Source organism: Natrix helvetica (genome assembly GCF_964273705.1).
Source record: "Natrix helvetica genome assembly, chromosome: 6".
In the NCBI taxonomy this organism is placed as follows: domain Eukaryota; kingdom Metazoa; phylum Chordata; class Lepidosauria; order Squamata; family Natricidae; genus Natrix; species Natrix helvetica.
This window is the reverse complement of record NC_138553.1, coordinates 28,911,864-28,926,697: the sequence shown is the minus strand read 5'-3', so window position 1 is coordinate 28,926,697 and position 14,834 is coordinate 28,911,864. Positions and strand designations below refer to the sequence as shown.

General features: G+C 40.6%; 1 protein-coding gene across 5 annotated transcripts in view; it reads left to right on the top strand.

Moving 5' to 3' along the window:
• CARD10 (caspase recruitment domain family member 10) overlaps positions 1-13,928 on the top strand; it is a 54,175-nt gene extending 40,247 nt beyond the window's left edge. For all 5 annotated transcript variants that reach the window (XM_081958503.1, XM_081958505.1, XM_081958502.1 and 2 more), the window contains exons 17-22: positions 2,872-2,929; positions 4,068-4,149; positions 5,741-5,893; positions 8,780-8,901; positions 10,191-10,306; positions 13,515-13,928. In XM_081958503.1, coding sequence (XP_081814629.1) covers positions 2,872-2,929; positions 4,068-4,149; positions 5,741-5,893; positions 8,780-8,901; positions 10,191-10,306; positions 13,515-13,722 — 739 coding nt within the window. In that variant the 3' untranslated portion in view covers positions 13,723-13,928. The remainder of the gene's footprint in view (positions 1-2,871; positions 2,930-4,067; positions 4,150-5,740; positions 5,894-8,779; positions 8,902-10,190; positions 10,307-13,514) is intronic.
• The last annotated feature ends 906 nt before the right edge of the window (positions 13,929-14,834 follow it).

Genomic DNA, 14,834 nt, shown 5'->3' with positions numbered 1-14,834 from the left:
GGAGCTCACTACTCCCCCTTTCTGTCCTTCGGCTCATTACAGAAGACCATCCAGGCAGAAAATGGTTTATTATATATATTTGTCACCGTGAAAGACCGAAATTGGTGAATGTCGACATTCACCGGTGAATGGAAAGACCGAAATTGGTGAATGTCGACATTCACCGGTGAATGGAAAGACCGAAATTGGTGAATGTCGACATTCACCGGTGAATGTCGACACATACCAATTTCGGTCTTTCACGGTGACATATATATAACGAGTCAGCGTAACGCTTTACTTTTGCTTTTCAATTCGCGGTCCTGGAAACTACTCGTTCTAACTGCGCAGGATCGCAGGTTTTTTAAAAAAAGAAGTCCACGAATAGAAGACGCTTAAAAGGAAGCGAGGAGCCGAGGTGTCGAGAGGATAAGGGTATTAGGATAAGGGTATTAGGGTAAGGGTGTCAAGAGGATAAGGGTATTTAGCAAATATTTCGGACATACACCAAGCGACTATGTGAATGTCGACATTCACCGGTGAATGTTGACATTCACCAGATTTCGGACTTTCACAGTAACATATATATATCTCCCCAGTATGTTGGATTACATTCTGTTGTATACAGCCTGCTGATGGAAATCAGAGTTGAGTTTAGCAGAGTTAATTCTCAATGCAGATGTCAGGCACTCTCTCTCTCTCTCTCTGTGGGTGTGTGTATACACACACACACACACACACACACACACACACATATATATATATGTATACTCACACTTTTGAAAAAAATAAAATTTTCCTTTAGAGTTATTGTTTTAATTATACATTATTTTATGCATAATTAATTTTACAGTGAATTGATTTGGTGTATAATCTGAAGTTTCCTGGGGCTGGCTGAAGAATCATATGTTGCTTCACCAGCAAAATAGGGGGCTATAGATCCTCCTGGCTATTGTCTAGATGTGTAAACGTCTTTCTCAGAATTCTCAGTAATGTGAATACTGAATGGGAGCTCTAAGAATGTATAGTTATTCATGCCTTGGTCACTTCCCAGCTGTAATGAGGCAGCCCTTGAAGTCTCTCCTGGAGTTACAGTTACTCCAAAATAACTGCTCACACAGTACTGGGTGCCTCTTGGTTTTACTCAACACGTTGTGCAAGCTGCACTGGTTTTCTCTATTTCTTTTTGGGTGCAATTTCAAGCTGCTGAATACCACCTTTAAAGTCCTGCATGGCATAGAACTAAGTTACCTTGGGATCATCCATTCCACTAGATTGGCTAGAGTAGGTATTGCTCCAGGCCCTTCCCTTAAATGCTGCCATCTAGTGGAACCTGGAAGTATGTCTTTTCTGTAGCCATCCCCTGTCCTGTGGAACATTCTTCCCCTTGAGATCTGGAAGCCATAATTCTCTCAGTCTTCTGTGTGGATATCTGGCTCCCCCGACCCCTCCCAAGGTACTGGGACCTTAAGGTTGTAGCCTGGGAATTGAAGAGACAAATTGAAAGAATTTTGCGCGGGATCCTGGCTTTTCTTGATTTCCCCTCCCCCCCTTTATCATTGTTGTTTGCTGCTCAGAATTGTGTACCACAGGATGGACAGCTATATAATTTTTTTAAACAAACAAAACAGGAAATTGGTCAATTCATACATTTGGGTGGAATCCAGGTTAAGTTAAATTGTATAGCTCAGGGGTGTCCAACCTTGGGAACTTTAAGACTTGTGGACTTCAACTCCCAGAATTCCCCAGCCGGCTGGCTGGGGAATTCTGGGAGTTGAAGTCCACAAGTCTTAAAGTTCCCAAGGTTGGACACCCCTGGTATAGCTACTTCATTCTGCTACCACTGTGAGAGGAAAACATGGTCCATTAGACTGAGCATACCAGAAATAGGCAGCTGATCATCTGACTTCATATTACTCCGAGATTAATGTAGTGATTTCTCTACTACGGTAGTCATTCATTGCAGAGGTGGGTTGTTCCCGGTTCAGCCCGGATCAGGCGAACTGGTAGTGGCAGTGGCGGGAGGCTCCACCCACCCACCCACCCACCCGCTTCTGCATATGCGCAGAAGCAACGTGCGTGAGTGCACGCATGAGCGAACCACTAGCAGCAGGATTCGCAACCCTCTCTGATTCGGTGGGAAGAAATCAATGTAGCCCTGTCATACTTCCCGTTCTGTCAAGGCATAGATAAAAAAATGGTGATTTGCCAGCAGATTTCATCCTTCTGTAGTGTAAAATACAAGATGGAATTGCTGTCGGATGCCTTTTGTTGGTAACTGTCTTACTCCAATCCCATTTGGGATTTTGTCTCTTTATCTTAGTGTAAGTGTTACATTGTATTATGGGAAAACATAAAATTCAGCTTTTCACCTGAAGGGTAGATCTATGCAAATAGAAGCAGCCTTGATTCTCAATGGTTTCCATTGTGATCTAAAGGACAAAGGAGAAAGGCTGGCAAAAGACCAGGACTTCCAGCTTTGTGACATGCATGGCAGCATTTTAAGGGTGGAGGGGAGGGCCAATGAAACTATTTTGCTGCCTCCTATATAATGTTTTGAAAATGAAAATGTAAGGTACCCTGTTGTGGAACACTATTACCTGGAAGACACAAGATAGCTCAGTCTTTATTAAGAGGCATTTCCCCAGGAGGTATAATAGGAACTAGCACATCATTATGAGAAACGGGGATTGGAGTTAGTAACAACCTCCTGTTCTGGTATTATATAAAACGGAGAGCTATAGTCATGGCTTTTAGTCACCAAATGATTATAAAAATGACAGCTTTTTGGCATTGGTATGTTTTGGGATACCTCTAGAGAGTACTTGGCATTTGTTCTGTTTCATTTTAGGCTGCCAAGGGTCTGATTTTCAACTGATGTCATTCTTTCAGGGCTTACCAGCTCTTGAAGATACAGGTAGCAATGTGGCAGAAAAGCTGCAGGAATAAGGTGAGCTGGAAGTGAGAGACTGGGGACGATGGATGGGTTACCTAGAAAGAACTAATAGTTCATCATTGATTGGAATTGCCATCCAGCATATCTGGAGGCCACCAAGGTGGAGGAGGTTAATTTTACTCATCTATATTCTGCATCACCAACAGCGAAAGGTGACCGCAAATATTGCTCTTCTTTCCACTAACCCAGATAAATGTAGCTTGAATACTGAACAGCGAGAGAAGAGTATTTTATACAAGTTCAGAAGGACTTTTTTCTTATTATTACATCATATTATTAGGGTACAAAGCCTTATTGTTGTTAGCCATGATTGAATCTGTTCTTTCATCTAAGGGTCTCAATCTGGCATAAATGTGATTATCCAAATTTATTCTGCCCTGTGAGATGGGCTAAACTGAGGTAAAGATTGAATGGCACAAGGTCATCAAAGGAACTATTTAACTGTGGATGATTTGAACCCATTTTCTTTATTCTAAGTTCTGCATTCCATCTATTATATCATAACACATGAAGTCCCAGTTGAACTAAAGTCAGAATTATTGCTTTGCCTTTATTCTACATAAATAAACTCGTTTTCATCCTCAGTCGAGTGCAGGGGCCAATTTGTTAGAATCTGATAAATAATCTGTTATTCCTATTCCGCTGTTTTCCTATTTGCTTCCTATTTTATATTTTATTTTATCTTATAATTCAATAAAAATATTAATAACAAGAATTGGATTAATAATCCAATGTTAAAAATAAAGGAGCAAGGAACCGTAAAACTGATTTCCTACCTTATTGATAAAGTAAAAATACTTTATGAGGTAGTAAGAACTCTGTATGGTAGTACATTAGTGGTAGTTATTTCTGTGGTGTATTTTCTGGAACTGAAAAAAATGATTTTTGTCTACTTTATTTACTTAGATTTTGTATTTCTTAACTTGCCCATCTTCCTTAGAGATTTACATTTTTTTCTTCAGATTCCTCTAAAACTAGTGCTATGTCCTACCTTTCTCAGCGAGCTGCATCACGACAGTCTACTTAACTTCCAATAATAAATATGTGGGTGTAATTTTTGCTGGCATCTGAATAATGAATTCTTCGTGTTTCCTTGTTTTCCTTTCTTCTCTCTTTCTCTTGGTTCTTTTAGCTGAAGAAACGGACCTTGAAGCAGCTTCGCCTGGTGAAACTCAAGAAACAGGATGAGAACCCTTGGTTGGACTCCTGCCCAGGTGAACTGTGATTTCTCTTATGTCTCTGTCCACAGATAGATGGAAGAAGCTTAAAGTTGTACTTCCATTTTAGATTAACTTCTGTAATGTCTGTAACTTTCAGTAACTTCTGAGGGACAGTTCTCCTACCAGGAGGTGTACTCTATGTTTAGGGATATTAAACCTTTACACGTTCATAAGATGTTAGAAATCGATGCTTTATTAAGATTCTTAGCCTGCCTTTGAATCATGCTGTCAGGACAGTTTACAATAAAATATTAAAAGCCTGGTAAATAATTAACATACACAAATAAATGTAAAACCAGGGAGTCTTCTAAAATCAGCATACAAATAATGCACTGTATCAAACACCCTAAAATAAGTTAAGGGGGTAATAGAAAGCAAAATCAGCAGGCACCAGAAAGACATTGGATTAGGTGGCAGGTGAATCTTCCTGGGAAAGTATTTTCAGTGCCATTATAGCTCAGTTGATGAAGAATTCTTTCTCCTAATAACTATCACAAATGACTGGGGAGAAGAAGCTCTGATGATGATCCAAAATAAGAATATGTTGTAAATCCAGTGTGTATAGTACCTTTGTCTGTGAGTGTACATGCATGGAGAGATAATAATGGAAACATAGACTACTATGTGTAATTGAGAGTTTAGGATCTTTCCTGCAATACACTATTCCTCAGTGGAACAATTTACATTGTCTTTATATGCATGTACATATTCAGAGGTTTCTCCAATCTGGTGCTTTCCAAATATGCTGTTTTGACAATCCTGTTACTCTCGACCTGCTGCCTGGGCACAATATATATGTACTTCAGTATATCAAGTGGTTACCAGAGTGTAGATCTTTGCTTCATGGTACCACACATTCCTTCATGTATGTTGAAGAGGGTGCTGCTTATTTGTTTTTAATCTTGGAACATGGCTGCTTTAATTTGTAGCATTTAGACAGTAGTGATTGAATAATGCATGACCCAAACAGCTCCACCCCTTCTTTGCAAATACGATATACAACTAGAAGTAGTGTTCGACTTAATGACCATAATTGAGCCCAAAGTTTCCATTGCTAAGCAAAGCAGTTGTTAAGTGAGCTTTGCCTCATCTTACAAGCTTTTTTTGGCCACAGTTGTTAAGCAAATCACTGCAGTTGTTAAGTGAATCATGCAGTCATTAAGTGAATCTGGATTCCCCCATTAACTTTGCTTGTTGGGAGCCAGCTGAGAAGGTTACAAATGATAATTATAGTGCCATAAATACTTGCCAGTTACCAAGCACCTGAATTTTGATCACGTAACTATGGGAATAGTTCCCTAGTGTTGGGAACGACAAGCACATATGTGCAAGGGGAACCTTTATCTTTAACCATGGGAATACTGCAATGGCCATAAGTGTGAAAACTGGTCATCAGTCATTTATTTCAGTGCCTTTGTAACTTTGAACAGTCACTAAGCAAATAGTTGTAAGTGGTAAGTCAAGGACTACCTGTACTAGAAACCTAGGAATCCTCCTTATATGGTATCACGGTTCTTCCCTGGCTAAACTTGCCTATAGAAAACCAGCAAAGTCTCTCCCATCATTCATTGCCTTCTTCCTACAGTTGGAGTTGAAAAGCCATACAGTCTGGTCCGTCCTGTGGTGGTTCGGAACCGTCGCCCCGTCATGCTTTCCCCTGGATGCTTAGCCCCTTTGCTCCTAAGGAACCTTCTGGACCTCCCTTCTTCAAGCCATGATTTCTGCTTCAGCCCAGCAGGTAAGCTAACACACGGAGTGTCCTAGATCAGGATTGTCCTCCACTTAGTCCTCCAGGGAAAGTTTGAAGGCAAACGAGTTTCCAGGCAGAAGAAGAACATCATCATGGCTTCAAAATCTAAGGGTCTGGTTTGGACAAAACTCAGCAGCACTTTTTCATGTGGCTGTTGACAAAAATAGGATCTCCAACGTGATTGCCAACATCCGATGATGGATATGGCACAACAACAAGAAGAAGATCAGGATTTCTAACTCAGAGTCACTTCAGGATGTGAACTTCTGAGTAGAATGTGGGTAGCCCTCGACTTACGACCACAATTGAGCCTAACATTTCTTGTCACTAAGTGAGGCATTTGTTAAGTGAGTTTTGCCCCATTTTACGACCTTTCTTGCCACAACTGATAAGCGAATCACTGCGGCTGTTTTGTTAGTGACCTAGTAAAGTGAATCTGGCTTGCTCATTGACTTGGCTTGTCAGAAGGCCGCAGAAAGTGATCCCATGACTCCAGGACACTCCAACCGTCATAAATATGAGTCAGTTGCCAAGTGTCTGAATTTTGATCATGTGGCCAAACAAGTCAGAAGTGTGAAAACAAAGTCATCAGTCACTTTTTGCAATGCCGTTGTAACTTTGAACGGTCACTAAGCAAAACTGTTGCAAGTCAAGGACTATCTGTAATTTTCCTTTCTTATTAGGAAGCACATAAGCAGTTTGTTTCTGAGAGTGGCTCCCCATTCTGCATCTTGAAGAGAAGTAGAACATACTTTCAAAGGAGGCCTCTTGTCATTTCAGCCCATGCTTGATGTTCCCACAGTACAAAAAGTTAACCATCTGGGCCTGAAAAATCTAATTCTGAGACACTGCATTCATTTATAGAAAATAAAAACCACACCAGCCCATTTGAATGCCCTGCGAGATTGCAACAAAAAGGTGTTCTTTTCCTAAGAGCTTCATCTGCTAATGCTACAATCTGTTCTGACCTAGGCTTCCTTAAAAAGCATGAAGCAGAGTCTTGGTCCCCGCAAAACCTCTTTTGTTTACATGACTGTGAATTCTTTTCATTCACAATTCAGCAAGGTTTATCAACGCGAGCATTATCTCACTTGGCAAGCTGCCAGATAACTAGTTTCCAAATACAGGGCAAGGCAACACTTGGCACAGAGTCTCATAGTCACAAACAAAACTTTCCACTCTTGAAACGATCAAAGGAACGAATTGTTTCCTGCAAAAGCCCACTCCCTGTTTGTTCCCCTTTTGTTTCCTATGGGATGGGCCAATCACCTCCCAAGGTGTGGCTTTACTCCCAAGTCAACCCTGCTTTCTTATTTGCTCTTGTCTTCCGGCAGCTCTGCACATGCACACACTGGGAACAGGCTCCAGCTGTTCCTCTGCCTCACTGCTGTCTAGCTCACTCTCTGCCTCCGATGCAGAGCCCACGTCTGAGCTTTCCTCAGCCCCCAGGACTGGCCCATGTTCCTCCCCAACATCCTCACTGTCTGTCAAGCCTCCCTCAGCAACCAAGAAAGAAACCACTTAACTCCATTTTGCAGAATTAAGAGTACTTTTACTGGTTATGAAAAGATAGCAGCTAAGCAAAGCAAGATCTGAGGCAAAAGCGCACGAAATCATACATATCAATACGTGATCAACCCCCTCCCCCCTGGTAACCCTCTTCCCACTGTCCAATCTGCAAATCCCTTAGGTGTCATGTAAGTTCCATCTTCAAGGAGCATCATCAGATTGGTATGCAGGACGGTTGGCCTTGACCGACACCAAGCACTAGTCTCCAGCATGCACAGTAGACCCAAACTCCCTTTTTACAATCTCTCCTGTACTTAAACTTCCTCTCCCAAATACCCCCCCCCCCCCAACCTCCCTGTTTCAATGGCAGCCGAAAGCAAATAGCGAAACAGAGACTGACACTGTCTGATTCTGCTGTCAGCTTTGCTGGCTGCTGGCAGCCCACAACACAATCATTTGCATGGCAGATTGAAATCCATCCGTGGCCTGGGGAACATTGAGATAATATTCAGACCATGTGCACAATAGAACACGTAGGAAACTCCTTCTGAGAGCAGACTCCTTGGCTAGGTCTTGGATAAGAAAAATGCCTTTCACTTCATAGATCTTCTTACAAAAAACATTGGAAATTACGATGTAGTACAGATTCTTTATCTAGACAACCTTGTCTTCTATTAATTCCGGTCTTTCTAAGAGCTTTCTTTTATTGCTGCTATCTTTTGCTGTCTTTCTCAACACAAACTTGTTGATGACAATGTGCGAGAATAAAGGGAGTCATCCTTTGGAGGAAAAAGTAAAATACTGAATAAGCTAATCTGCAGTTTATTTCTTTGCAGTCACAGCAAAGGTATCGGTAATGATGCCACCCCCTTAACTGTTTCTTCTGAATCTCCACGTTATCTTACAGGAATGCTTTGTATGTCATATGATGGGATATTATCCCATCATCTGTGTTGCATATTTTAAGATGTGTCCAATTGACCTTGTGTGGGATGATCCCATTTTGCCTTTTGTTTCAAGACAATAGAAATGTCTTCTCTCTCTCTCTCTCTCTCTCTCTCTCTCTCTCTCTCTCTCTCTCTCTCTCTCTCTCTCTCTCTCTCTCTCACACACACACACACACACACACACACACACTCCTAGTATTCAGCAGACTCCACTCCAGACTGCAGGATTAGGTTTTAATCCTCTGAATACTTAATGGGAAGTAAATACCATTTATTCTGATTAAAGATGCATAGGAGGATTGAGGGTGACTGTCTTATAACTTGGAGGCCTTTTGTGGCATTCAGCCCATGCTTCTTAGGGCTATTCTCCCCTCCATATGTTTTACTATCCATCTTTTGTTGTTGCCCCTTTTCACAGATAACCTTGCAAACCAAAGAGGATTCTCTGCTTCTTCCAAGAATGTTGTTAATGCTGAGAAGCTCTCTCAGCCTCAGAGGGACTGTGGGATGATCCACATGATCCAAGAAGCTATTAAAAAGGTAAGGAAACGGAGCCTAGCAGTCCCCACTACTGAGAGCTGCTGCTGGCGGTGGTGGTGGTGGTGAATTGATTTTATTTATTTGTTAGATTTATATCCATCCTTTTGTTCAGGAATTCAAGTTAGTGTATACTCCTCCCATCCACTACAACAAACCTGTGAGGTAGGTTGGGTTGTGAGAGAATGGCTTAGCCCTGCACCCATGCCTTTGTGCATTGGAACCAGTGCAGCATTGGGATCTCAGACTTGATGCGTTGTATGGGCTTACTTTAGTGTGGGAACTGTATAAATTAAACAAACGGGCTATAATTTGCTATAATACTGCTTGTGCTAAGTGCTAACGTTGCAATTTTAATGTCACGAAGAGACTGATGGCCCATAGGCTCTTTGCTGGTAGATTAAAAATGCAAGATCAGCGAAATAGACAATGGAAGATAGAAAGCAGCCTTCTCAAAGTATGCTTTTCGCATCTTGACAACAGTGCACATAATCCACCAGCCATCAGAGGGATGCCAGTTCAGGAAGATTAGTATAAGCTTATCAGAATAGAGAAAAACAAGAGGATCCCCCCTCCCTCCCCGGTGTGAATAGGGGGAAAATGCAGTCCAGTCTTGGGCAATCTTACAACATTCAGTCAATAAAATAGAATGAAGGTAACGAATAAAAGGATTGGTAACTACTTGTGGCAGGGATCTTATGGTTCTGAGAGCAAGCCAAAATTTATTAAGATGAAGCTGTCCCAGCCTTCTGGATGACAATTGAGAACATTTATCCTGCTTAAAATCCTCTTATTGAGTGGCTGATACATGGAATTACATAAAAAGCATAAGAATGTGGGCAACCACTTTGCAGAAGTTCAATGCATTCCTATTAAGTTGTGCCTGGTTACTGATTTCTGTGTGAGAACCAGCACTGCTCAGATCATGATTTCATCTTGTTAATTTTTTTCTTTCTCTGACCTTTGCTGAGCTCATGGGACATCTATACAGCATCTGTGGGAATATTTAGTCTTCAGACAACTCAGAAGACACTTTGTCTCTGAAAGACTCCAAATTTAATGTAGAGATATAATAGACAATACTGTGTCTATTACTAATACTGTGTCTATACTGTGTCTCCCTCAGTTCTTTTTTCTTCCTTGTAACTTGGTTGTAAATGCCATCTTTTAATGGAATTACTATTGGAAAAGCAATGATTTTTCGTACTATGGGATTTGATTTAATATAACTAATCTGAAATAGGTTATTTCTTTTCCATCTGAATCACTAAATCTGTTGGATTTCTTCACAGAACCAACACTGTCTGCTGGAACTGGAGGTCCAGCTGGTAAAGGACCTAATTAAAAGTGAAATATATCCCATCATTATCCATGTTAAAATCACCGAGAAAAAGATCAAAGGAGTCAGGTATGAATGAAAGCTCTTCTCAGAATTGGAATGTGGGTGGAAAGAGCAACTGTCTCCCCAAATATAAAGCAGAGCTAAAGATTGGAAGAGAAACTGCTATCAAACAAGAGTCATAGGATGGATGGGCAGAATTTAATCTTGCAGGATCTACTTTATTTCTGCTAATACCCTAAGATTCATTAAGAAGATCTTGGAACAAACAAGGAATATTAGATGGATGCTAGGAAATAAATCTGCATGCCAAATTCATTCTACCACCTAAATATATAAATACCCATATCAATCAATACATTGTACATCTCCAAAGATCTATTAGTTTTAGATCAATATTCTCTCCACCCCTTCCAAATCTCATCTTGACTAATTTATAGGGCTTATTTGGATGACGGTTGTATTCGTTGCAGTTGAAGTAGTTCTCAATAAATACGATGAATTAAAAATACAGTATAGCATAGTGATAACCATGCTAGTTTTCAACTCAACATATTCAAAGGTATCTTTCATGTTCTGCAGCCAGTACATTTGGAAGTGATTAGAAAAGAAACAGTTCTCAGGATATTCAGTGGTGGACTGGTGAGGGCATCAGGCTAGAAATTAGCAGAAGGTGAGTTATAGGTCTGTCTCTAGTCACCTACCGTAAGCCCTAGGAAAGAAGCAATGGCAATTCACTTCTGAAAATCCTTGCCAAGAAAACTGCAGGGACTTCTCAAGGCAGTCTCCATGAATTGGGCATAATTAAATACAAGAAGAAAAATTACTACTGTACCCTAAACAGCGATATTTGACTACCAATTCTAGCCTGGCATTTACAGTGTGTAGTATAGTAAACCTTCAATTTCATGGACTAATGTGGAAAGGTCCTTTAAATAGTAAATGGCATTTTATGCATGAATCAAAAGAGTATAATATGCATGAAATGTACAAAAATGTACAAATAGCGTCTGGAATGATTCACCAAGCAACAGACTTTCAGATGTTCAGGCAGCTTACTGCCAACAGGTTGAATTTTCAATATGTGTTGTGATGGGATCCAAACGGCTGGGAACCAAATATTTCTGACAAGGAAAGAGACGTTCTGATTTCTGTATTCAGCACAAAATACGTTCAAAAACACTTGGCTTGAGGTTTTGGTTTAATATAAGTGTAAATCCAGAAATGTAGCTTAATCAAGAAATTGTGGTTAAGCAATTGATAAGTTAGCATGAAGAATGAATCTAGCCAATGAGTAAGAGCAACTAAATTTCCTTCGATGATTTATGACTCTCCTTGCCTGTTTTGTCTGGAAATTGCCACCTCAACAATATGCATTTGCTATAGTTTATTTACCGTTTCATGGAAGAGCACTAGGAAACAGTTGGCTTAGCTAGAGATCTCAACGAATTAATATTGACTTTATATAAATATCCCTCACCTATTGCCAGTTCTCCTTGTCATTCTTTCTGTATGTGGAAATGTTTTAATCTCTATATTTAAAAAAACCCACGCCAGATAAGAAATAAAAATTCTTTTTTATTTTAAATTAGACTACTGATCCATCTTGCTTAGTACCGGTAATGGCAACATTTACTAGCACTTTCCCAAAATTTAAATACTCTTGCTTGGGGACATATATTCTATTTAGCCAAGCACCTCCCTAAATATATCATGAATGACCAGGTTTCCTCTGGCTTTTTCAGGACTTGACTTGTCAGAGCAAAAGGCTGCTCTCAGCTATTATTGTTCAATAACAATATTATAATTTGTAATATTGCACTAATATAATTATTGATGCTAATAGCAGCCGAAGAATTTGTACAGTGGCCCATCTGTCAAGCAGTACAAGGATTGCAAATTTAGGAAACAAGAATTACTGGGATTTCTGGAAAGATTTTTATTGCTATTAGAGTAATGCAACATAATCCTGAAAGCCTGTCAAAAGCAATTTTCCCAATCAACGGTTACCTAGTGTAATTATGGTGGAATTGCTCTGAATGCCCTTTTCCTTCTTTCTCCTTCTCCTGGCCTAAGGAATCTCTTCTTTAACAGCACTGTTTCCTCCTTAACTTTCCTAGGAACTATTTGACCAGGGGTATCAAACTCAAGGACTGCGGGCTGGATGCTTAGATCTGGCCTGCAGAGCCAGCCTGGAAATAGCAAAGGACCGGCTGCGGTGCCTCTGCTAGCAAAAACGGGGCCTGCACCAGCACTAGTCTCTGCATCCTCTTGTTATGGCCTGCCAGCAGAGCTGGCAGCAGATTTGGACAATGAGGAGGTTGGGGAGGAACATGGGCCAGTCCTGGAATCTGAGGAAGGTTCTGATGAGGGCTCTGTGTCGGAGGCAAAGGGGGCCAGAGCCGTTGGCCAATTATCAGCTGCCTTCAGAGTCAGACAACAGTGAGGCAGACGAACAGCTGGAGCCTGTTCCCAGTGTGCGCATGCACAGAGTTGCCAGATGAAGGGAACAGCTGAAGAACAGGAGTTGACTTGGGAGTAAGGCCACAGGTTGATGATGAATGGCCCCTCCCAGATGAAATAAAAGAGGAGCAAAAGGGGAGTGGAGTTTGCAGGAGACAATTCGTTTGATTAATTGGCTCGTGACTCTCCGAGACTCCTTGCCAAGTTTTGCAGATATTGGCCTGGCAGCTCTCTACGACAGATAAGGTCTGTGACTATAAATACTCCCTTGAAAGACTTTGCTGTGTGTGAATGAGAAGAATGCACAGTAAATTAATAAAAGGGTTTTTTTGGGGAAGACAAGGAGGACATTCTCTTGGGAAGCCTAGGTCAGAACAACTCTGACTCTGAGATACCTCATGTGCTTTTAATGACCTACGCATTTGATTAACAAATGCGTTGGGGAAAGCAGGGAGTGATCACATTCATTTAACGTGATTCAATCCAATTGGCAAGCTCTATTACATTCGTAACTCGAGGATTACCTGTATAATGAGAGTGAGTGAGAGTCTCAGGCAAGTACTGCCTTAGAACATAGCTACCACAGGTGCTCCCCGACCCACCCACCAGCCCTCAAAAGTCAAACACCCTAATGCGGCCGTCAATGAAATTGAGTTTGACACCCCTGTACTAGACGTTCCATCACACCATCAGTTCTTGGGGTTAGAACATTAGACTTAAAATATGCTTTACCAAGCCTCCATCAGCAAAAATGTCATAAGTCTCTAAAAAGTTACATGATTAATGCTGCATTTCTCTTCTGTGTTCTTTCTAGGAGCCTATTAGGGAAGCCAGGGCAGCGAGAATCTGAGGTGCTGAAGAAATGTCAGAGAGATGAATGGGTTCTCCATACTTTACCCTGTTCATGGGTATGGGTAGATCCTCAATCCTGGAGCAGCGCAGAGGACCTAGTAAAGGTGGTACGGGCTCACATCTTCCAGGAACAAACCAGGATGGTGTGGGTTGAGGAGAATGATATGTGATAGATGACACTGGTGTGTTCACTCACATAGAAGAATGGCCTCTGCAGGACAGAGGCATAGGCTCTTCAACCCACCAACGTTGCCTGGTATTTGTCATTTACCCCACATAAAATGGACATTTGGTATATGCAGCTTATTCGTGATCAGGGTTAAACCAAAAAATTGGGAGTGAATGAATGAATGAATGGATATAAATAAAAGGAAAGCTATGGCTAAAACTATTGGTTTTGGTTTTGTGTAGTTTCATAGTTTTTAACTATAATTAATTTTTCCCCACTTCCATCAATTGATAATTTTAACATACTTTGCAAACATATACGTAAACATTTTCCACATATGTTCTTGTTAGGCATATTTTTGCTAGACCTTCTCCATAATATATTTACATGTGGATTATATACACTTTTGTTAATAGTTTTATTAGGTAATTAAGTTGGAGAACCATTTTGAAAAAATATGGAAGACCTGCAAATTAATATATAATTGTTTTTTGATTCTTGCATTGATACAACATGTAGCTGATACTAGCTAATCCTGAATATCTAAGCAGAGATAGATGAAAGAGTACCAGAAAATCCTGAGGCTACTCTGGGAATTCAATTTCTTTTTTAAAAAATCCTGAAAGATGGTAATGACAAACCACTTCTGTATTGTTCCCCAAAAAACCACTTGAATATGTCAACGAAATCACCAGCAATAGAGCCAGTTCAGGAAGTTTGCGTTAGCTTGCATTAAATGTGCCCAATGAAGCTTGCAATATGGGAACTTAGAATTGTCACTATTTCCAAGATTATTGTCTGATTAGCAAGGCTGATTCTACCATCAGCCAGAGTAGGGTTACCTTTCTAAAAATCTAGTTTAAAATAATCATGGAATTCTAACAAGCTATATATAAAATTGCAGTCTTCAGTTCATTGTTTTACTTTTGCTCTCAAGAGATAAGCTCGAAATTTTCTCCCCCAAAGTCTAAGAAAAAAAAATCTAGGTCTTGACTATTAATACATCTTTATTTAGGGAGACCAGGAGATCATTTGTTACATTATCTCAGCCAGTGGTGGGTTCCTGCCGGATCGCACCGGATCGCACGCTCCCTTTCGGCGCTAAACCCGGAA